Below are 24,875 nucleotides of genomic sequence, written 5' to 3'. Positions count from 1 at the left end.
TTGTAGGCAGTGGTGATTGGATGATGGCTGGCAGGAGTGTTGATTGCAGATCAAGTGCAGGTGAGCAGAGAGTGAAGGAGACAGAGCTGGAGACACACATGCACACAGAGGTCACAGAGGAGGAACTGTGACAGTAACTCTGATTTTTTGTGTAGACTGCTGCAAGTAAGCGAGTGTGCGCTCTTGAATGCAGACGTTTGCATCAGGGTCTTGTCTCACCCTGTCTGCTTTCTATTCTGCATCACCTCTGGCAGCAGTAGCTCAGTCCATAGGGACTTGGCTTGGGAACTGGAGGGTCAACGGTTCAAGTCCCAGTATGAATGAAGTTTGTCAAGTGGACTGGTAGCTGGAGAGGCGCTGGTTCACATTCCTGGGCACTGTCAAGGCACTGAACCCCCCAACTGCTAGGGGTGTGCTGGTTGAAGGCAGCATCCTCACTCTGACATTTCTCCCTAAGTGCATGTTTATAGTGTGTGTGTGCATAAATAGTATGTATATATCAAACTATGTGTCTATCTGTGATCAAGATAACACGAGTGGAAAAATTGAATTCCCCCATGGGGATTAATAAAGTATGTTTCTTCTTTCTTTCTTTGAACCTTGGTTGGTTTGGGGACCAGGGTGTGAACATCCTTTCAGGCTTTCATGTTGCTCTCCTGATCTCCAAGAAATGTAAGCAAGACACTCAAGGAACAAGACCACTCTGCTCATGAAAGGTTGATAGTGAAATTTCAAAACTTTACTTTTAGCTCTTGCTCTGGAGCTTTAAACTTCCAACATAAATATTTGGTGATATTTACACCACAGAAGATATCATCTACTGTCCTCTGGAAACTTTGCAAACTCTCTCTGCTTGAATTCAAGTTATCATTATACTCTAAATCATTGTTTTCTGTGCAGCTATGCAATAACTATTGAGGCCAGCTGTCATAAAACTGAGCAGGAGGAGGAATAATCACATATTTTATTGGTAATTACAGCTGATTGTAAAAAATGTGACAGAAAATGTGAGGAAAACAGGGTCTAACAATGTCAAACTGCTCAACCAATCAGAGATCAGGATATTAAACCTGCCTAAGTTTCTTAAACTTTGACTCAGTACGTTTTTACATAGAATAGCTGAATTTGTAAGGTTTTTGAGAGTCTTTGAAAGTTTTCTGAAAGGTTACAGACCAATTTCTCCGCTACTGGTACACATCTACAATTTATCAAAAGCATCACATATCATCAACTGATGACAGTGAGAGTGATGGTGTTCCAGCAATGAATGTGTTTTTAATTAAAAACCATTTAAGTGAAGCTTCGGGAGATGCTGGAGCTGCGTGAGGACACTGGGGCTCAGAATAATTAATCTTTATAAACAAGCCTTTGGGAGGATTTTTTGGGGGGAGGAACTCTGTTTCATGGAAGTCAATCACCGCTCGGTGCCACATCCTTCTGTAAATACTGGAGAAACTCCTAAGTCAACATGGAAATCAGCTTAATGGGAATTATGTTTTGATGACATCTGTAGATTCAAGGAGGAGAGGGTGAAAAAACTCTGCCGGGAGCTCCATGGGAAAACGCAGGACGGCTCTTTCACACCTTGCAAAACACATTATGGCTGACATGTTGGCTCCACACTTCTGGAAACCACTCTTCTCCCATCTGATCTCTGCATCTCCAGGATTTTATGAAGCAAACACGTGATTATAAGATTACGCAGCTGCAAACTGAGAACCATAATCATGTGCGGTCGTGCATAGTAGCATGTTTCTTGTTTCATTACTTGCAGAAATAGCTTACTGCTTAAAAAAATAGCATCAATGTCAGTTTGAGGGGACAGAAATAACATACACTGTGTTTCATGAAGGGCCACGTTCTTTCACGTGGCATGAAATGTTCAGGGTTAACTGTATCTAAAGTTTTCAGATATCCGTTCTGAAGTGTATTCATGTATTTATTACTTTTGCTCCAAAGATTAAAACACAGCCATCTGGACTCTCTCTCCTTACTCCTTCAAAATAGTCCTGTTAAACTTCAGTTTGTAGAGAATAGTGGATTTCTTTCAATCCTTTTATACTCCCTCCTTAAAGGCACTATGAGGAGTTTTTCACCAGCTGAGAAACAGACTGAAACCAACACTGATGCCTCTTTATGACCTTCAAAAGCAAACAAAACCATAAACAACAACACTGATACCTTCTCTGTTGTCATTTTTAATGCCTTAAACCACTCAGTGGGGGTAGGTGTCAGACCACATGATTGACATTTGGCTTTACAAACACCCTTTTTCAGCTGTTTTCATGGCAAATAATCACATTGAGTGATACATCTGGCTGTTAAAAGACAACAGGGTGAGGTTTTTGTTGAAAACACTACTTTTGCATGTACAGAACAAGAGATAAGAGGTATCACTCTGTCCACAATGGGGAGCCAAAATTGATATTAATCAAAAGTTCCTCACAGCAGCTTTAACATCGGAACTGATTTTACCATAAATAGATGAACAAAATCATATAAGAAAGGAGATTTCTTGACATTGCATATATTGCATGACAGACATAAGATTGCCATAAGGATGTAAAACATGCATTTAGGGATGTACATTTTAAGTATTTTCCGTGATTGATTTTTGGAAATGTTAACGATCAATTATCGATTAATTGATAAAAAAAACATTATTATTCTTACGTCAAAAACAATGCCAAATACGTTGTTTTCCCCCTAAATTTTATTTTCTACAGCAACAAAATGCAAATAACTGACGGGATTGAATACGGGCACACGTTTGACACGCAGAATATCAACGATCAGGCTCATAAAAATATTCTACGTGGACATAATCTTATAAAGTGAAGGCTCATAATACTGACAGAAAAGTACTTCAGACTCACAGTGTCCAGTTTTCTGTTTACTCGTTCTTAATGAGAAAAATAATCATGTGTATTCGGTCAGGTGTCAGCCGAGAGCGCAGCCGGGTCAGAATCAGTCCCGCTGGAGAAAAGCTCAGACGGCTCTGATGTTAGCATAGAGAAGCAGGGCTTTATGACCTTTTGTACAGCCAGTCACTGAAAAAGCTCAGTGTGTTAGCCTCTCATGTGGGGAGCTTTCATGCTGTTCACTTACTCAAATTGTCTATGACAAGAAGAATTTGAAGAGAAATGTATGAAAGTGAACCGTCCAACAACGGCTAAAATCCCATCCAGCCTACTTTGGTACAAGGCAAGCATTAACTATATTGAATACATTCTCATTATATTCTATTGAAATTAGAAAACAAGTTGTTTCCAAACAGCCTTTAAAATTATCCTACAAGCTGCTTTTAAATCTTTCAGAACTGTTTACCACCTTTTCTCTTTTAATACAATCTGTGTTTAGACCTGAGTATAGAGTGTGTATGTCCCACATGCATTTAAGTAAATCCAAGATATGTTGTATGTCTTCAAGGGCCATGTTCTGCAATGTAACATGCAGTGTTTGTGCTTAAGAGATCCTCTGCAATGAATCTTCAAACACATCGTGAGCGCCTCTGCCATTTGCTGAAGTCCAGCAGCCATCTGGACAATATCCAAAAACAGCACTCAAAGAAAAAAAATGAAACACCCCCCACCTCCCTGCCCCAAAGAAAATCAGGAAGACAGATTCATGTCAGTCCTCGTGAGTGTTTTACATCTTAGCATACTGTAGAACAATGTGCTCTTTGTGTATACAAGCCTGTCCTGCTCACCTATAGGGAAGAGGAGGAGGAGGAGGAGGAGGAGGGGGGTGGGTTTATGCTCTGAAGTTGTCTCTGCCTGATATCCATCAGACCCTGCCATGTCACACCAGACGGAATGCTGTGCAGGTTTATTTGAATCCATCTCCTATTTACCACCCACACTCTCATTACCATTGTGAGTGTTGTTATTGTCTCAGCGTCAGTGTGGTGCAGCCTTCCCAAAGAGGCTTCGGTCAACAGAGCACTCTGCAGGACTGAGGCCCCTCCGCGAGTAATTTACCCAGATTTGGGCTGTCACTCTTCGCCGGGTTCACGGCTCCCCGCGTTTTCTCTCGTGGCCTCTCTCCCCTCGATGACGGAGAAGATAAGCATGTTGCATACCCAATCCCTGAACTACGATAAAAAAAGAGGTGCTGCTCAACAAGCCAGATGTAAATAATTGTTGAAAGCAATATAGAGCGCTGCGTTGCGGAGTCAGCTCGGTGTTTTGCTTGGCTCTGAGTTCGAAGGCTCGGTTTCATTCGGGTCCTGAAATGCCTTTTTTGAAATATTTTGTTCAGACTTGGTTTTATTTAAAGACTGCACAGAGCGAGCCTTGAATATAGAACACCTTACCGCGCATATGATTAAGTACGGGCAGTCATTTTATTTTGAAAACCCCTCTCACATGCATTCAAATTACAGATTATATGATGGCATTTTTTACTTCTGGATACCAATAATAATACCCAGGCTGCAATGTATGATACTGAATATGCCGTCTAGACTTTAGGTGATAAAACAAGAAAAACATGCTTTATCACTATCATCTAACAAATGTAGGGTATAATACAAACCCTGTATGGATGTATGATGATTGCTACCACTGCTGAATGGGCTGGATAAGCGTACTGGAGGAATCCTAACCTAAAAACAACATGGCACCTTAAAAACAAGCTAAGTCAGCATGAGCAACACCTTGGCTAGCAGCCCCTGCTTCACAAAGAAATGCAGTTTTTTTTTAAAGGTGGAACAGCTTAATCTGAAGTCTCTGTGCCATTTTCAATGATGTTAGCTTGAAATAAAAAAAACAGCAATTAAATGTGGGATGGGAAAACACACGGAGCTGACACTTCCCTAGCTTTGAGTGACACATTCAGCTTGCAGCACAAAAGCAGCTAACTTCTTATGATGACTTCCATGATGCCATTTTTGTTTTTGCAGCAATTGCACAAAACATTTCTGTGTAGTCTTTTGTTGTTTAGAAGAAAAACATGCAATTTAAGGATCTAACTTGATTAGTGCACTGCTCTTTGCACTAAGTTAATGCAAAGGGCAGTGCTGCAGTGATGCTGCCAAAATAGGGGTCAAAGGTACTAGTTAGACTAACTAGTACCTTTGACCCCTATTTTGGCAGCATCAGAGACATTTCCCATACTGCGCTTCATAAAAGATATCTCAGATCGCATCTGTTTGTTACTACTATTGACTGTGTACAGAATGGATGAGATGCTGAGATGTGAAGCTAAAAGACCATCTCTTAAGGCACTGACATATTGAACTGGTGGAGCCACGGCATGCACAGAAGCGACCTGGCTGGTGGAGCCATGAGACTAACGTCACACCATTTCTGCGAACCAAGACACGCATTTCACTAACTGATAAAACATGGAAGATCTCTCAGGGCGGTACAGTCCACAGCAGAACAGATTCTTGAATTGATTTGACGGTAAAATCTATGGAAAGTTCATTGACTCTTGTGTTAGAGGCTATTTTCTCTCACCTCATTCTCTTCTCTGCTAATCTGGTACAGAATGCTGCAGGAGCCGCCAATCATTCATCTGTTTTACATCAAATAACTTATCTAAATAAATCTCTCTGAAAAATGAACTCTTGGACAAAAAACTGCATGATAAGAACTAACTTTCATGACACAAACCATGTTTAAGAAAAAAATGATTTGATGTGTGTTTTAGTTTTCTAGTTTGACCCATGTTCCATCTGTTAACATAAAGAAGGCAGGGCTTATGGTCTGTACTGCAGCCAGTCAGAGGGCGGAGCTCTACATTTTGAACACTTATGGCGTCCATTATAATGTTCAGTCCATGGTCGTCTCTCCAAGGAAGGAAAAAGTTTCTAAAGCAGCTTTTAAATAAATACTTTTTTATTCTGTTATTGGCTTTTTACAGGTACAAAGCATACAGCATGTTATAGTTTTATCAAAAGTGGAAAATACTGATGTTACATATGTAACAAATGTAAAAAATAAGTCTTCAATCTTACTTTCCCCGAAAGTAAGAACATACATTTCAGCATATGAAAATATCCATAAAAACACAGTTTAAGTAATTTAAGTTAATAAACAGTACAAAAATGTAGAAACCATACATGTCAAAATAATGGACAAAGACACCAACAACAAATGACTCCATGATTTCTCATGAATTAAAAAAATGTACACAAGTTCATAGTGTTTTAGTTGGGTTCCATACATCAATATAATCAATATCATCATCATCGTAGTTGCCCGAGAAACACTTGGCTGGTCAGAAAAGGTAATTTTTGTGACAAACACTATCCCGCCAAAAACCTCCTCTCCTACTGAACCCAGGCCAGAAAAACAGAAGAGGAGGAAAAGTCCTCCCCCGTACTGAGATCCTCAAATGTCTGTAAGGCAGGGGAACTTGATTAAACCCTCACTCTTGGAGCGTTTAGCCAGTCTTCTTTGAGAAAACACACCAAATTAAAGATAGACAGAGAAAAGAAATCATAACAAGGTGGGGTCTACTATACCATGCGTGCAAAACTGTACTTACTCTCACACCAAGGGGCTACGTCCTGTCACCTACAGGTGCACTCAGATCAAACACACATGCTTCCTTTTAAGTAAATTAAAAATTGACCCTTAAAAAGACAAGAGACCGGGAGTTGCCTTTTTTTCTCCACGGCTCGTTGGAATTCTCTTCCTGTGAGTGTTAATATTATCTGCCGTCCTATCTCTCAGCTATGAAGTTGTAGAAGTTTCTGGAAAGGAGAGGCAATATTGGTAATAAAAAGCAGAAATGTTTGATCAAGATAACATGGAAGGAGCTTTGCAGTCACTAAATGGAATTCAGACATGGATTACTTTTTTCTATATAGTTGAGCCATTCGGTGTCAACGGATACGCTGTAATGAGGCCGCAGAGAGATGAATGCACGATTGTACAGTTGAGGTTGGACATGGAAAAGACTGGTAAACTAGTCCAAGGTGGCTGACTTGGTTGTGTTTTAGATATAATTGTTCTGCCTTACTGCATTGAAAGTCGTCTTGTAACTTGAATAATGTAAAAAAAACATGTAGTCCAATGTTCTCTAGAAATATACAGTATTCCTTCTTTTTTTTTTTTACTGAAATTAGAGAACATCACCATTTTCTACACCACTGTAATAAATAGTCTCATACATATTGCTCGGCTTCTCCTTCATTGAGAATGGTCACCGAGCCATCCCCACTGTTCATTTCAATGTCTTTTGCTGCTGCATTCTCTGGCAGCAAGGCTAAGTCCTTAAACACATCAACATAATGTCCAAAGCCAGGGCCCCAGTTCAACAGATTGTCCCAGTTGAAGCCCCCGGCTTGCTGGCCCATTTTGTGGGGCAGGGTGTAGTGCTGGTCAGTGGGAGGCATCTGGGGAATGCCAGGCCCACCTTCCGCCCTCCGGCTTGAGTACCTCCTCTGCTTGAGCCTCCCGCCGTAATCCTCATCGTCAGCGTCTGACTCGTTCACTTGAGAGAGCTTGGGAACTCTCGAGCTGTAAGAGACCGGCTTTTCCCGGTCGTACTCCATCTCCGAGCAGGTGAAGGAGTCATGTGAGTCACTTTCTGAAGAGGACTCTGGGGCAGGGATGCCATCGGCAGGGTTACGCACCCTTGATAGCGGCCTGCGGCAGTCCTCTTCTGAGCTAGAGCGCCCATGATCAGCGCTGCAGATGCTCGGGTTGCGTGGACGTGGAGTGTTCAGCCGCTCCACTTCCTCGATGGACAGCCCCACAGGAGGCCCCGTCTCCAGGGGGATCTGCTCGATCGGCTGCTTGAGTCGACTGCCAGGCCTTGAGGTGTGGCCATGGCTGGCCATGGTCTGCGGACTCTTGCTGCGCCTCCCCAGCCGGGTGGCGTAGTTAAACATGGGAGGTGGCTGACACATGTCGCTGTGCAGGTCCATCGGGCTGCCCTCTCGGCGAGCCAGGTTGAGTTCCCTTGTTGGAGTGTTTCGGTAAAAGGAAGCGGGTTTGTTGAACGGAGCTGGGGAGTGTCTGGAGAGAGGGTTCGGCGTGGGGCAAGCTGAGTGGGAGTGGCTGAGTGGAGTGGATCTCAGTGCTTGGGTGTACTGAGGCTGGTAGGTGTAGCTCGTGGCTCCAAGGGGAAGAGGAGACTGTCTGGCGAAGCCCAGTGGGCTGTGTCTCTGGATGGAGAACTTGGGTGTGTGGCTGCGGAACTGCTTGTAGTGTTGGATGATATCTGCATCTGAGGGGGCGATACTGCTTGCGTTGTCAATGTCGTAGTGTTCAATGTCTGGCTCTGGGCCATTACAAGGGGCGCAGGGAGCACTGGGGACGGTCTCATTGTTGTGGGGAATGTCTGTTTCATCATAGATCAGGTACGGGTTCTCCCGCTCAATGATGTCTGGTTTAGGGTTCCCTTCTGGTTGTTTCCGTACAGTCATGTCATCTCCATAAGGCGGGATGTTATCTGGGTCATCAAAGGCTACGTTCTCGCTACCCTTCTTCTTTTTCTTCTTCTTCTTCTCCTTGGGTTTCTTCTCCTTGGGTTCTTTTGGCACTTTGGTCTTGTTGCGGTCCCTGCAGTGGTTGCACAGGATCAGGCTGAGCACCACCAGGGCAAGGACAGTGGCACAGCTGCCAACGATAGCAGGCACCGCCCAGATGGGGAGAACCATTGTCTCTGCTGTGGGGTTGGGGCTGCAGACGTACCCGCCGTTGTTGGCTGTCTTACAGACAGTATCCTGAGGGCACTGGACCCCCAGACAGGCCACCAGGGTCTCACAAGTCTTCCCTGTGTAAAACTCAGAGCAGACACAGGTGAAACCTGAGCGTTGGTCTGGCACACAGCTTCCATGGTTCTGGCAGGGATTAGAGGCGCAGTCGCCAGGCGGGACACACTGGTAGGTATACCACTGGTTGACACACATCAAGCCTTCCCAGCATGGACTACTCTCGCACAGGTTAGGACCCCTGCAGCCGATCTTGACAGATGAGCTGGTCTTTGTTAGAGTGACAAGGCTGTGTTCTCCAGTGAAAGGCAGGTTCTCCCGGTTGTACTTCACATAAGCCAGGCAGCCATCAAAACCTGCAAATGAGGTAGAGAGAAAACTTTCAATATAACAAGAAACAGTCATCAGCAGCAAACAGGGACACAACAGTGGCCTGGAGGAGAATAATTTCCAATTACCACCAGAGTGATGGCTTTTTGAAAAAGTCTGCAAAGACTGGATCGCTTCCTCGTAAATAACAGGAACTGGAGACCATAATCAGAGCTAAAAGGAATTTTGTTTGGATGTGTAATTGGTTCAAGCTTAGGACAACATGAAAAAGTCTAAATTCCTGGTGGAAGGCACATCCTTAAAAACTTAATATCTTAAAAATGGGCTGAATCCAACTCTGGCCAGTTTGAAAGAAATATGAAATATTGTCTAACAGAGAGTCTATGGTCTGAGACATTATAGCTTCAAGACATACATCTGGGTTGGATGAATGTCTCTGTGTCTAATTCAGTTTTTTGCTTCGTGTGTTGCCTAACAGCACTGTTTCACCGAGGTAAATAGATTTTTATTGAATTTATCCCCATGCAGATTAAATCCATTCGTGTCTTTTCATTAGCCTTGAAAAAAGGGAGTGCACAACAGAGCACTCCTCAGACACATATTCAAAGAAGGGCTGGTTAACAGGCACCCTGCCACAGGGCCTGCATGCTCTGAAGAGGCTTCTTCTTTATTAATGCTCTGGTTAAAAAAAGGGTCAGCAAATCATTCAAATTGCTCCTTTTTACCTTATTAGTCCAGAGTATTAGGTCAGATTTGTCCTCCCCTCAAAGTCTTTAATTTACTACTCTACCTCCCCTTGGACACCCTCTCGTTCACCTTTTCTTAACTCCTCTAGCTCAGACTCAAGTGCAGGGGTTTTCTGATTTAAGCCTCAACTAAGACGAGAGTCCGCAGAAATGAGAAGAAAACACCAACAGTCCTCAGGGGCGTTTGCTCCAAGACACGGTCAGATTATATCAATATTAGTTATCTTGCACATAACTGATACCCTGATAAAGAAACATTTATTCAACAGCAGTAAATTAATAACAGGAAAATCTCAGTAGAAGCAGGTTTCAGGCCAGTTTCACAGAGTCTCGTTGGAAGGCCACCAAATATGGTCAGCAGTTTGCACCGCACGCTATTTATTCGTTTGGGGAGAAAAAAAAGGAGTTTATACTGGATTTATAAAGGCTCACAAGCCCACCAATACTCAGTCAAACACATGTGCAGTGCACTATCTGCATGTGTATCTACAATTATAGCATGTAGAGGAGTTTTCCACAACATGTAGTCGCTCACTGTGGGTAAAAAGTGGGTGAGTTTCTTGGTCAATTGCCAGCTTTTGAAAGCTTTAACATGTGGGTTTGACACAGCACATAAATACACATGAACACACACACACACAAGTTAAAATAGTGTACATTCAACAAGGGTTTGACCAAGAAAGTTAGTTCTGCAGACAGGAATATCTATGCTGATGTTTTCAGATTTTAAACAGACTTCTTATCCTAATATTTCAAAAATACTGTGTTTTCCACTGAATGTTTCCTTGAGAGGCTGGGAAAGCCCAAGAGACATAATTTAGATTATCATAAGACACTAAAATGATCAGATTATTAAAGCTCAGCAGCTAACAGCTCTTAAAATGAACCTAAAATATTCCCATCACATACCACAGGTACTCTGAATTGATTGTATATTGAAAAGTGTTCTTAAAAGGTATAATTTATCCAAACAATACGTTTTTATTTTAGTTTCAGACAGAAGATATTTGACCCCATGACCTATCGTCCCATACATACCCAACTTTAACACATAACAAAACATAAATACACCATTGAGTCTCACCTGCTGCAGTTTTCTGCTGAGCTGGTCCCGGTGGGATCCCTCCCAGTGAAAAGGTCAAAACGCTGAGACCTCCAAAGTCCTGAGTGGCATGTTGGATGACTTTGGCGTGGCTGCCGTCTACCTGGAGCACCGTGGCCGAGCTGTTTTTGACCAGCTGGAGCGTGTGCCACAGGCCGTCCGATAAAACGGCCTCCCCAATGGTCCGCTCCACCTTTCCCCCGACGCCAGCATCCGAGATGTAGTGGATGTTACCATTTCTCAGCTGTAAGAAGAAGAAGACAGTCAAAATATAGTCTCATAAATGTGACTTTTTCCCCATCCTGTCACAACATGAAATGCAAGGAAAGCATGCTCACGAATAATGAAGCCAATATGGAAGTGCAAAAAACTGCAGTTCCTCTAGTGTCCACTTGAGGCTGGGTCGAAAGCACTGGAATCTCCTTAGGCAGTGTTTGCCTCAAAATGATAACGCTATCATGCAGATAACAGCTTGACAGTAAACACCATTTTCTACCATTAGTTTAGATAGTTAAGGCACCACAGTTTGTTTACAAGCATTGGTTTGGTACATTAAGTTTGCAATTTTGTCCTCTGAGGAGCCACTCCTTTGCTTATGCATGATTTTAAGACTTGACATGACTCAAACTGTCAAGTTACAAAAATATCAGTTCCCTTGAAAGTTGTTATTAATAAAGAATTAGCTAAAGAGGCCAAAACCCTGATTGGCACCAGGCTCTAGAAATGGATCTGTTTAACCAAAGCTGAGCACTTCCATCTGGTCCTCTCTGAGATGTTGACTGGCACGAAAGACTTTGTTCATTAGTTTGTTGTCAAAGCTCCGAACTATTGATGCTGCTGATGTGACATCTGACCCCTTATCCCCACACTATCCCCACACTGCTCATGTGAGTACTACTTTGAGGATACACACAACCAATGCACCAAATGGATGATTTATGTGCGGTTAACTTCACATTTATTTTTAGCCATGTGCATGTGTTCAAACTTCCACAGCAATCTATCTAAAAGTTAAGTGAGTATAGATAAGATGTCTCCATATTAATATCAACATTAAGCAGAACACCATACATTACAAATTAGCCGACAGACCGGATAAGATACTTGATAAATTGCGCAATTCCTGATGGATGCTGGTTGCTGTTGGAGTTCTTAATTTCATGTGAATGATAAATTACGATCTCTGAAGGGAGTCACATTAACTGGGGTTAAAGATGAAGTTTTTCAGACGAATGCGGTGACTTATTATATCAGCATGAATCATGAGCCACGAGAAGAAGACTTCCCTCTGTCTCCTCATAACTACCAACACACTGCTCTGAGAATCTGACGTTGAGGTCCAACTCAAAAACAAAACTTGAGCTTGATGCTCATAAATCTTTCTCCCGGCGGACGCGCCGCACTGAATCATGTTCTCAGGACTTGTGTTTCTTGCATATGTTATTCAACCAGATGATGATCAGAAGCTCGCTGACAACAAATTCAAAGAAAACACCATTATTCAAACGCCCACTTGTGAGGGATCTTTCCATAAAAAAAGAGAGGACAGAGCATGTCTTTAAAAGAAATTAATCATGCTCACTTTGGCATACAGAGCAAATTTGCGGCTTACACTGTGTATGGTAATCTCATATGTGTACTCCCCACTACGATGGAAAAGTAATCCCGCTCTCCTCCCTTTTCAAAGACCTCAAAAATCAGCAATGATAAGTGGCTTCCGGAAGAATTGATTTAGAATAGGAGAAGCGGAAAGTCCTCCAAGCCAAAGAACACTGGGCGCTCTGAACCTGGAAAACCAATCATAAGGTTTATCTATTAAACATCTTGTTTTTTATATCTCAGTATATAGAGTTCTGATCCTCAACATATGTACATATACAGCATGTATTCCCCTGCTGCTCTCCTTTTTCAGGCGTTGTGGTATTAATAATACTTTTTGTGACTGAGATAGTGCTTCGATGAGCACCAGGAGCTGCTCAGAGCCGGAAAACAGAGCCATTGGAGAGAAAGCCTGATACCAAAGGAGGAAAGGGCAGGTGGTGTTGATGGAGAGGAGTCTAAAAGGAAAATTAAAGAGAATAAATGAGCGCTGAGGCCACTCTGGGCAGCTGCCCAGGATCAGTCAGAGAGAAGGTTTGCTGAACAGGAAAGATACTGAGAAAGCCCCTAAAACTCAAGTTTCAATGTAGTTTATACTCTGACATGTTGACATGTCTGAGTGCCATCCAATAGAGCATTCATAGCACACACATAAAACTAATACTGAGGTCGTGAAGTCCAAATATTCAGTGTCAGTGTGTTTGCACAAACAAACATGCTTGACTGCAAATGGTTTTGGTAATGCAACATATCATCTGGTGGCCATATTGCAGGACTTCAGCTCTGTCATCTTAAACCAATGATGAGCCAGAGCTGTGCTGTTATTGATGAGGAGAGAAACATGATCATGAGCTAGTTATGGCTCACACGTTACACCGTGACCGTGTGTGTCTGTAGAATACAGTGATTGACACCAGCAGTCAGTTGGAAACTCTCTTTAAGAATGCTGCAGTAATGCATTGAATGCTGCAGAAAACACTCAGTTACATGACTGTAACTGCAGCACTTTTTAGTGATTTGATTGAGAATGACTTATAGAGTATCCAGGGCATGCATAAGAATGTAACCCAACAGCAACCTGTGAGAAACTGATTCTCCACTGGACCCCAGGAATGTAGAAGAGACACCTGTTATTGAAATGCCAATCTCAAGACCAGAGATCTGGATATGAATGAAGGATGAGTAAGAGGGACACTACATTTGGTGTTCAGAGCCTTCTATTTTCTGTTTGGAGCCTGAGATGGTTCCAAAAGTTATATAAACAATGATTGAATATGTTTTTTTCAGCTGGTGTCTGATATCAATTGTGGTATTTGGGGCTATTGGATCCAGGGGTCAAATCTTTGTCAGATGAAAGCAGATAGATTCTGAGGTTAAGTTCAAAACTTACTCTAAACACACTGATCCTTGTGGTTGCAATGCATGCTTAAAAGTTATTTATCATTAATGCAAACAAGATCGGAACATCTAATGAGGGCACTTCAGAGGAAGTCCTGCTTTTCTTCTTGCATTCTATGGGTGCATGTTATAATATTTTTGCATGTATCCTTCATGTTTTTCTCTCATTGCATTTGCAGCTGAAGACATTCTCCTGTGAACACCATTTGCAGGTTTGCTGCAGAGTTTCTATTCCCAGCCGCTAACAGCTTTTATTGTAATATTACGAGCAGAAGGGTGGACTGTTAAAAGTATTCATTTAGCCATGCATGGTAACCATGTTGCTTCTCTGATACAGATTTTGCTATGGATACATTATGATAAACTTACCATGTGAGCGACAGTGTTCAAAATGCGATTAGCTGCCAGTGTGTGTAACGCAGCTGTTTGGTTTGCACAGATTACTGCTGATGCCAACTGTTACTCATGAGTTAACATCCTGCCTCCATTAGTGAACTATTTCAGCTCGTAACTCTCCTCCTGTACACCCCGCCTTTACATACCTTGACAGTGGTGTAGTTGCTGCTCTCCTGCACATGCAGCAGGGTGCCAGTCTTGCTGCGTGTCCTGAACTTCACCTCCAAGCTGCTGGGACTGGCGGGGTCAGAGGTCACCCCCTGCAGAGACCGTCTCAGAAGGATGTCACGTTTAGGACCCTGCTTCATGGAGTAGTCCAGACGGCCGGTTCCATCCAGGGACAGGGCGGTGTCTGCTGTCATGTCTGAGGGGGAAAGAGATGGAGGATGTTATCAAAACTTTCAGGCTTCACTGAAGTTTCAGTGTTTGACTGTAAAACTTTTATTTCCACTCAGAAACTGGCGGGCGCCTCAGGGTGAAATGATTTTCCTAATCCCACTGCCATAACCACAAATTGGTTTTTACTTTTTCAACAGTGGATACAAATACCTTCATGGAAGTAAAGGATGAAGGTAAGTGCACTTCAGCAAATAGTAAACTTATACCTATAGTTCTTTAAATCCCAAAGGTTCTGTGATGCATTGTGTAGATATCATGAGAATCTACAAAATCACCTTCAAGTCACAGTAACTTTTAATTATCTAATCTTTGACATTCTGTTTGTAGTAATTAATAATTTAATAAGACGTTTCAACAAACCATGTAAAGAAAGATCAGTCCACAGTCTCAACTCACAGACCGTTTATTCTTACTCATGCCGCTGCTATTTCAACCGCCTGAGTTAGCTAAAAGAAACAAAGTGGGCATTCCTCGTAACCCACAGTTGCTTCTCTCAGGTTGTTTCTTCTTTTTATTTATTATACTTTGTGGTGTTTTCCTTTTTCTGAAGAAGCACACGACTCTGAGAAAATTTCCCCCATTTGCGCCATGAAAGGAACCAGCTGAATTTCCACAAATCAGAACAAATGACAGAGAACAATCCCACACTTCTCCAATCATGTTCTCAGTCTTTCCCAGAAAGAAGTGAAATTCTCTGAATAAATGTGGCGATGATTTCTGGTAACGCTGCTAAACATACTGCAGCACCTTCCACGGTAGCTCTTAACCTCAAAGGTCTCCTAATTCTCTCATGTGGAGTCTGAGTCTTGATACAATGAAACACACAAAAGCTTTGAAGTGAACCTCATGATGCAGCGATGTGGCCTATATTAAGCTGCATGCTGCAGTTTGATGACTCATAAGGGAAGAATCATAAATAGTCATGATAGAATATTCTTGAGTAAATGCAGACTCAGCGATTAAAACACACTTCAAAGGCTCATACTTACATTTCTCACAGAATTTGCCAGTAAAGCCTTCTACGCACTGGCACTGCTGCCAGGACCAGTGGTCCAAACAGGTTCCCCCGTGTCTGCAGGGGCTGGCGGTGCAGGCTCCTTCCAGTCTCGGACATCTACAGACACACAAATCAACAATCAGACAGTCGGTTTGACAAGTCAGCTGCCTGAGGGGGATCTACTGAAAAAGGAATTCCAAAATAAGGGGGGTGCAGATGAGCTGTGATTTCTTCTCCCCGCACTTTAATACAAAAAACCCATAAAGAACCTCAAGAGGATTAGCATATTAAAGGATCTGTCCTCGCCTCACTATTCAAAAGCATGATGGAAAGAAAAAAAAATCCTTCGGAATTCTGCAATTGGTTTCCTCCATCAAAAATCTGTATTTAAAAAAAAAAACATCTTTGTAAAATCTCTCCAGAGGGTTTGGGAGTGTGAACAGATGTCCCACAGCGAGAGTCAGAGAGGTTAGAGGAGACGGACAGATGGGAAAAAGAAGGAGATGATGGAGAGAGGGTGAAAGCAGGAGGAAAGGGCAAGGAGGGGTGGGCTCTGGGTTGTGCAGACCTGTCAAGAATGCCATGCGATGCCAGAGCCTGACTGGGCTCCAGCGGGCGCCCGTTGACGGCAAACTCCATGATGCAGCCGACAAAGTCGTGGGTGGCGATTTGACCACGCCGATGAAGGACAGCTTCTATTGACCTGACACCTCCAACTGAGAGCCTGTTGGGCTGCACGTCCAGGATCCTGCACACACACACACACATACATGTTAGGAACACACGAATGCATTGAAGTAGCCAATGGTATCGACCCATGCACTTGCACAGACAGACAATGCAAGTCTGCACATTTCACAACAACACAGTCCTGAGACCTTACACAACCTCCGGTGGACCTCTGTGGCCTTTCCTCATCTGCCAAGTCTTTGTACTGTCTCATAGTTTCACACCAACAAGGCCTGGCTCAGAGCTCTCTGTCTTCGGTCAATGATCATGCAGTGATTTAAGGAAGGTTTGCAAAACATATTTCATACTCGGACAGATTACCTCACTTTAAATGTGTGTAATTATGTGTTTTCATAGCACAAAAATGTGTGAGAACTTCACATGACATGTTGAGCAATTTGATTTCATCCGGACGGCAATAAAAAAATCAACAAACAAGAAAACTTTATGGATTCAAATTTATGATGTATGATGATTTGGTTCAGATTCACGTGGATACACACGTTTACCGGCTCCACCTTGAGAGCAGATGGCAGGTCATGTTAATGTCATTAATGCAGCAGAATTGAACAATCAGAATCTGTGCGTTAATCTACAAAGCATACAATTCCCTAATCTTGGAGCTATGATTCAGATTAGGGAGAAATCTTCAACAGGCTGAAAAATGAAAGAAATCTCAGGGAATGTAAACAGAGGAGGGATCCCTTCACATGGACTGACGTGGTGTAGGTGTAGTCAGAGTAGACCATCAAGCAAAATCAAATTATGGACAATCAGAGCCACAACATTACAATCGAAATTCTTTGTCTGAGTGTAACTCTATGGTGGATTTTCCTGGTCAGCTGAAAGGCCAGCTCTGTATAAGGGTTCACATGACTCTATGTGATGTTAAGTGCAACAGCTGGTAAAAATTCAGTCACCATGTTCACTTCAGGTAAAAAAAAAATACTGCAGTTGTATAATTTTCCATTATTTTGCCAGGCATGAGAAAACTTCATTACGTACAGAGTTTTCCAAGACCTGGAACGGAAACTGTCAACACTAATTGAATGTATACAGTTAGATCATAGACACAGAACATCTGTGGTACTAAATGCTTGTGTGTATGTGTGTGTCTCTCTCTCTGTGTGTGTGATTTACTTACCAGTCAGTGTGTACGGCCACATTGCTCACAGCACAGTAGCTTGGTTCTTGGTCCTCTCCACACAGGTCCACAGTCAGGGATGCAGCCTACATGATGAAAGAAACACATGCATGTCATGAGTGACTGTTTTTTAAAGCAACAGCTGTGAAGTTACTCTGCTCCACTGGGTTATTGTTCCTGGAGGAGACTCAGTTCTTGGACGGTCGGCTGTGGTTGGAATAGTTGGTTGAAAACAGCAGCAAGCTGTGTTAGTCAGTCGCTCTTGTTTTGTGGCCGATGGTCACCCATCAAACACTCAATTAATACCAGCTACTCTGCTGCTGCCTCTTCATAATCTGTGACATGTGGGATGGAGAGCATTACTTAGAATGGTTCAGTATAAACACTGCCATGGTTGTCTGTTTATTCCAGGTGTAGCTCAGATACGATTGGCGTAAACCGATAAACAAGCATTAAAGGCATGATTTATCTCACTGGTTGGATTCAAAGTCAGAAGTATTGTCAGTGTTTTGCAAAAAGTAGCCTGAAGTTGGCGCTCTTAGACTCACTTAGACGAGACTATGCTAGGCTAGCTATTTTGCTTTGTTTACAGTCTATGTGCTAAGCTTGCAGCAAAGCTAGCAGCACTTTTATTGCTTCATTTGTTTAAGGAATGATAATTTAGAACATGCACAGAGATCACATGCATGCTTAATAATATAATAAGAGCAAAGGACAGCCTCAAAAGAAACAGGAATCATATGTTGACTTTGTTGTTGTAGGACATAGGCATGCAAGCTGATTCCCAGTGTTTAATAATATGCTTAACAACATATTGGCACAAACTTCCTGAACTTTGCAGCACCAAAAATGTGATGCATTATGTATTGCATTCAGCCACTTTCCTGCAAGGCATGCTGGGATACGTAGCATCACAGACCTGGCTGACAGCACCACTTGTTAGCAGCTTTTATGTCAAATTATTATGCCAGAGTCATGCATGCATGAAAACACTGATACACTGTTCACTAAGTAAACCTTGTAGGGAGCTAGTTTTATTGACAAGACTCATGAATTCAAAACACTAAGTGACCGGCAGGGGTGGGCTGCACATGTGCAGGCAAACTGGTAGCTTTCAGGTGGTCAGTAAGAGAGGTGTCATCATCTCATTACTGTGACAAAGCAGACATAAGCATTGTGTTGTGTTAATGTTTATATTTTAACTCTATAATGCATCTTGTTTGGATGCTTTCACCCTCTCTTTTGTGCACATATTGAGGACTGTGAACTTTTCCTCTCATGAGCCGCACCATAACTTTCATAACACAAGTTTTAATGTAAAAAAGACCTTGCTCAGTGCTTTGTCCTCCAAATGGCATGCAGACAAATTATTTTACAACCATTCATCACAGCGGTTGATGGAAGAGTGGCATGAAATGCCATACATTACAGCTAATATTCCCTATTTCCCGTTACTTGTGCAAAAGCTTTTGACCAGATGTGGGATATTCTCTGTGCTCTGAGAGGGAACGACCCCACTAGGAAGAAAAGAAATGGGCTGGTGAGGAAACTGTCCGGAAAAGTGTGTGAAAGTGTTGAAAAACCGGGGCAATCATGCTCCACCTCTCCTGGATCTTAAGTAAACACGGACCACACTGGCCCGGATCTCAGACACAAATCATCCAGGAGAGCATGACCCCACCAAGCACACACACACGCACTCAAACACAGACTCTCTCTTTCTCTGGAGCACATGTGAGTCAGACGCAAGCACACAGAAGAGCAAGTCAGAGTAAAATGCACACTTAAGCGCGCCAACACGGTGACAACAGCGAGGCGAGGAACAGCACATTCGTGACTCTCAGAGGCGCCATAAAGAACGTCAGAACCACATGAACATTTTATTAATGTCTTTCCTGTGATCAAAGCCTCCATGGTCTTAAATACAGTACACTGCATTTACTGTCAAGTGTTTCACTCTGTGGTGGAGAAAATATCTATCTCAAGAAACCTCCTTGGAAATTAATACCGAATGTAACACGAAAAGTTGAGGAGAGTGTTTTTTTGTGTTTTGGCTAATACGAGGAGAGAAATGTGCAGCAAGCACCAGGAGAGCATTGTTTTCTCCATGACTAATGTAATGACGGGACCACAGCATTGCTCTGTGTTGTGGTGCAGAAACAGGGAAAAACTGCTTGTTACACATTTGTTCTGTGCTGTTTTCTGGGACAAAACAATTCAGCTAATCAAAAACCTGAAGATTAGCCACTGATGCTAAGCAGCAACAGCGAGTCCAAATCTGTCAAACTACATTTGGAAACATCGTGCAGACGAGATTTTTATTCTTCACTTTAAGATTTTAAAACCACAACTTAAAATATACTGACTGAGTTGTTGCATGGACGTTACCAACACTAAATGTTTCCAGACTTATGCACACTGACACTTATTGTTATTAATGTGTCAACTCACCCAAATGATATGTTTAATCTCCAACTTAGCTCTGCAGTAAACAGTTAGTGTTACTTCCAATTTTACCTTTACATTAAATGTAGCTCTAGCGAAAGTTCAGACAGGAAGACTATAAAGCAATCACAGCAGTTTAACTCTCCTCTCCCTCGTTCAATAGCTCACCCGCTTCCAGCTGCATGCTCCGGAGCTGTCATTGGTTAATCAGCAGCTGCGTCATCCAATAGCTCAGTGGCACGCCCTTATCATCAGCCTATCAACTTTCTGCTGTCTTTTTAAATGCATCTCTCTCTCCAGCTAGTTCCTCTTGCATTGATGGTGCGCCACCCCTCCACCTCCCCATCTCCACCTGGTCTCTGCAAGTCTTCATTTCTTTGGATCATCAACCACCAACACCAGAGTCTGGACTCTAGGGGGATTTCTTCAGCTGCCAAATTCATGCATCCTACGTTCACAACATTATCCCCATAGAGTCCTTACGCCAAAGATCTCTGTCAAGTTTCATCATTCATTCAGTCGTAATAAATAATCTTTAATATTCAAATTGTGTCTCTCCTGATTGAAATAGAATAAGTTGTGAACTGAGTATTGACAAAACACCAAAAAGACTAATCAGAAAGGTCTGTTTCCATGAACATCAGCTGCCATATGAGACAAGTTACAAATATAAACACATTCCTAATTAGCACTGATCAATAATTGATGGAGTCGAGGCATTATACTTCCTGTTTCACTACTTGACTGCTCAGCAAGACATTTGAGAAGCATTTACTTTGTTTCTGCCTGTATGAAAATATATTTGAGCATAAAGTCAATAAGGAGCCAAATGTTTGACCCAAGAGCTGGTGGAGACCAAACTGGAGCAGAAAAAGGACAGTGATTATTTGAAGGGTTAATTCGCAAAAACAGTTAACTCATATTTTTAAAAACAAAAAAAAAATGTTTCAAAAAACATTTTTTCTAATACTAGCTTTTGGTATTATAATTCAACTGAGGGTGGGTGGCTTTAACTAAGTCAAAATGACTTTACTAATAAGAGGTATCTTGAAAATTTTACTTTATTGGGAATCTATATCAGAAGGAAATATGTGTTTTTGAAAATTTATAAAAACTGAGTTATCTGTTTATAGATAGATAGATAGATAGATAGATAGATAGATAGATAGATAGATAGATAGATAGATAGATAGATAGATAGATAGATAGATCTTTATTTGTCCTTAATAAGGAGATTTGTTGCCACTGTCTGTACAGGAATACATGTATAACCACAATAAACAATAAACATCCACCCAGCCTCACAACAATGGTGCACCTCATCCCACATATGAACAAACAGGACACATATATGCACACCAGACACATATATGCACACAGGACACATATATGCACACCGGACACATATAAACACACCGGACACATATGAACACACTGGACACATATAAACACACCGGACACATATAAACACACCGGACACATTACAATGGCATTCTATTTAGCAGAGCTATGGCAGATGGGACTAAGCTTCTGCCAAACCGGGCTCGTCTACAGTAAGGGGATCTGTATCTGCGACCGGAGGGGAGTAGTGTGAAGACCGAGTAAAAGGGGGCGTTGGGGGTCCAGTGTTATAGTCCGTGCTCTGCGTATGATGGCTCTGTTGTTGAGGTCAGACAGGTTGGGTGTGGGGAGGCGGATGATTTTGGTGGCAGTGTTTGTGGTGCATATGAGTTTGTTTTTGTTGCAGACAGTTAGCATGTTGTAGTAGCAGGGGGAACAGTAGAGGAGAATGGGTCGGATGATGGGGGAAGATGGGGGGGTGACAGAAAGTGCTTTAAGTTTGCGGATGTCAGAGAGTCTTTGTTGGCAGCGTTTGTGAATGTCAGTGGTGTGTTGATCAAAGTTGAGTTTATTGTCCAGGGTGAGTCCGAGATATTTGAAGTGATCCACTATTTCGACTGCTTGATTGTTGATGTGGATGGGGTTGTGGGCCGGGCTGTGAGTGCAAATGAACTCTTCATTCGTTGTAGACGAAGGTGGTCAGAAAAAACACTCAAACTGAACGCCTGTCTGCCTCACCATTAACATTTGATTTGTTAATCTGTTGCTTAAACATTCATTGTATCAACTTTTGTGGGTGATAGTTAATTTATCATTTCTAGCTTTACTTCCAAGTCTGTGATTTCATATGAAGTCCATTAGTAAGTTCAAGCAGCCCTGGCAGCATGCAGGAAAACAATCTCTGACTCCACAAGAAGCAGAGTGCACTGACACAAACACATTATTAGAACCCATCTGCCATCACCTGATGAAGATTTATATTTTTAATACTCTTCAGAAACAGATAACCTGGACGTGACTTCATATTGGCGCCAACAGACGCTAAGTTTGTGTCAGATGATACTCAAAGGCTTTGGAGATCGTCTCTGACCTTTCCTATGAATTCTGCTGCTCACTTCGCCAACACAGACCGGATCATTTATTGTTTCTGACACTAAAACTTTTTCAGGATGATGATCATTGTAACAGTAACCATGAACTTTCTGCTCCCTCTGATTACTTGGAGCCATCGTGATGAAGCGGTGCATGACCGAGTCTGTGCTTTCTGTCTGGTTTCAACATTCAGGACGCAGAAACCAAAAAAAAAAGAGACCTCAAATCTGACCACGGAAATGACCCACAGCAACTTTGAAAACAAAGTTATCGGGTTCACTTTAGACTGCCGGAGGGAGCTGGCACTTGTGGCGTGGCATGCATGATTCTCTGTCGCTCTTCATTCCCTTGTCTTGCCACCTTCCCATGCTTTTCATTTAGCACTATATGCAGAGAGAAGTACAGTTCAGATCGTGTGTTGTACTCATTTCCATGCCGTCACTCTGCACCATCTCAAAACTGACAATTTAACGATTTTACCAGTTTCCTTCAAACTCTCAGTGCACGGTGGGAAATGACAGATTTGAAGTCCAGCAGGAGAGCTACATTATAGAGGGTTTGACAGAGGCCTGCTTGGATTTTTCCCCCTCTTTACTTGCCACTGCATTGCTGGCAGCGAGAAGCCTCTCATTCAGAGTGCAGGAGACAGAATTTCAAACTTCAGGGACATTTTGGATCCTCACATTGTAAATCACAACGAGCAATAAAATATAATTACAAACCTTGAAACCATGAGCTGAACTACCCATGGTTTTGCAGAGTTTAATTTTCATCTGATGATGCAAAATAGAATTTAAGGCCAAATTTAGATGCAGGTTTCTGCTATAAAAGCTCAGAACATAACTGCTATTGGTAGTGCAGCCATTTTTTAAATGAATACCATGTGGAAGATTGTCTGCAATGTTTTCACTACAAAACCCAAAATAACTTTAAAGCCACAAAGTGAAAAGGTTTTCAAGTATGCATGATAAAAAGACGTTCTTACCATGCCAGCTCTCCTGGCGATGACTGTGTGGAACTGCCCATCTGAAACTTTTATCATGGTCATCAGTTTATAAGTTCCACTCCCCAAGTTAAAGGAGAATCGCATCCGTCCCTCGAAGATCTCCAGAGCCAGGAACTCCGCCTTGTCTCCGGTCTGGTTATCGTGGTTGTACATAAGCAGCGCATTGCTCTGCAGGGTAGCAAACTTGATATATATGTAGTTATTGTTGGGATCCAAAGACGGAAACTCCATGTAGGAGAGCTCCTCAAAGCCGTAGCTGTTCAGTTCACAGTGCTTGCCGAAAACCCCTGAGGACAAAAACAGACCAAAAAGAGGACTCAGAGAGGAAGCCAATGAATGATTCACGGTGCAGCTCTGATAAAAATATCTACAGATAAAACAGAATCTCTATCCAGCAGAATTACATGTTCTGTATTTGTAGTAAGGAAGCTGATATCACGGCTGTCTGATTAACTTGCATCTCTGAAAAGTTACAAACTACTTTTCACAAACACTGATAGCAGCAATACAAAGCATGACAAATGGAGACGTAAAATGAAATGACAGTGTCCACATTTGTTTAAGAAATCATGGATAAATAATGCCATTGCTGTCTTTTCTTTAGGATGACAGCATGGCAGTAATTGTCCAGCTTGCTTTTCACTTTACTCAGCCTCTCTTATACCCCTAAAAGTTTCCTACGATTACTCACCAAATGGACAATGACAGTAATATCCATCCACTCGATTCTGACAGGACCCGCCATTAAAACAAGGGTTACACTCACAGTGATTGATGATGGAATCACACGTTCTGCCTGGGTTCACAGAACAACACAAATTAAAATGGATGGGGTGGCAGACAACACAGGAAAACCCTGAGGGAAACACAGTTCACTTTCCCCACAGGCCAAGTCATGCAGGCCTTTCATCACCTCACAGCTGACAAATGCACTGCAAAGAAAAAAACCTGAGCTACGCCAAACATTTGAGATGTAGTAACCTTCAAAATTGTATTTTCTTTGAAGCAATAAAGTCTAGAACAGACAGATTGGAGTTCACCTGTTTTACTTTTTTTCTTCATGCTATTTTGGAATAAAAATCAATCGTCTAAGATGACATCATTTTATCCAAAACAACATCTTGAAACTTGCATGTGAAAAGAAATGATCTCATTCAATTGGCAGATTCTTTGCACCAATAATGATCAGGATTTCAGACTCAGTTTATGATCAAACTATGTTTGGGTAAGGCTGTTTTTTTGCAGTGCAACAACAGACACGGCATGCTTAAACATATTCATAGGTGAATGAATAAATGAGCTGTAAGGTAAAACATCATGACAAGGTATGTGTCTGATTATGCACTCAATGGTCAGAGGGAAGGACAATAAATGATTTCAAGCATGGTACAAAACAAGAAGACTGATAATGAAACTTCTGCAAATATATTTAAGGCTGTAAATCCTGCAACAAGTTCCCTAATGGTGATAAATTCTGCTG

At 42.1% G+C, this 24,875-nt stretch overlaps 1 protein-coding gene and 1 long non-coding RNA gene across 2 annotated transcripts in view; one reads left to right on the top strand and one right to left on the bottom strand.

Moving 5' to 3' along the window:
- Positions 1-596: 596 nt before the first annotated feature.
- Positions 597-1,980, top strand: LOC117818024. The gene is made up of 2 exons (XR_004632285.1): positions 597-672; positions 1,514-1,980. It is a non-coding gene; the product is annotated as an uncharacterized LOC117818024 (long non-coding RNA).
- Positions 1,981-5,855: 3,875 nt separating this feature from the next.
- The window catches only part of LOC117816829 (protocadherin Fat 4), a 130,974-nt gene continuing 111,954 nt past the window's right edge, over positions 5,856-24,875 (bottom strand). Inside the window, exons 10-17 of the mRNA XM_034689197.1 lie at positions 24,087-24,191; positions 23,375-23,682; positions 17,512-17,597; positions 16,207-16,386; positions 15,631-15,755; positions 14,389-14,606; positions 10,832-11,093; positions 5,856-9,027 (exon numbers count right to left, since the gene is read on the bottom strand). Coding sequence (XP_034545088.1) covers positions 7,118-9,027; positions 10,832-11,093; positions 14,389-14,606; positions 15,631-15,755; positions 16,207-16,386; positions 17,512-17,597; positions 23,375-23,682; positions 24,087-24,191 — 3,194 coding nt within the window. The 3' untranslated portion in view covers positions 5,856-7,117. The remainder of the gene's footprint in view (positions 9,028-10,831; positions 11,094-14,388; positions 14,607-15,630; positions 15,756-16,206; positions 16,387-17,511; positions 17,598-23,374; positions 23,683-24,086; positions 24,192-24,875) is intronic.

Source organism: Notolabrus celidotus, chromosome 8 (genome assembly GCF_009762535.1).
Source record: "Notolabrus celidotus isolate fNotCel1 chromosome 8, fNotCel1.pri, whole genome shotgun sequence".
In the NCBI taxonomy this organism is placed as follows: Eukaryota; Metazoa; Chordata; class Actinopteri; order Labriformes; family Labridae; genus Notolabrus; species Notolabrus celidotus.
The sequence above is the reverse complement of the archived record's forward strand: the minus strand, read 5'-3'. Positions and strand labels throughout refer to the sequence as shown.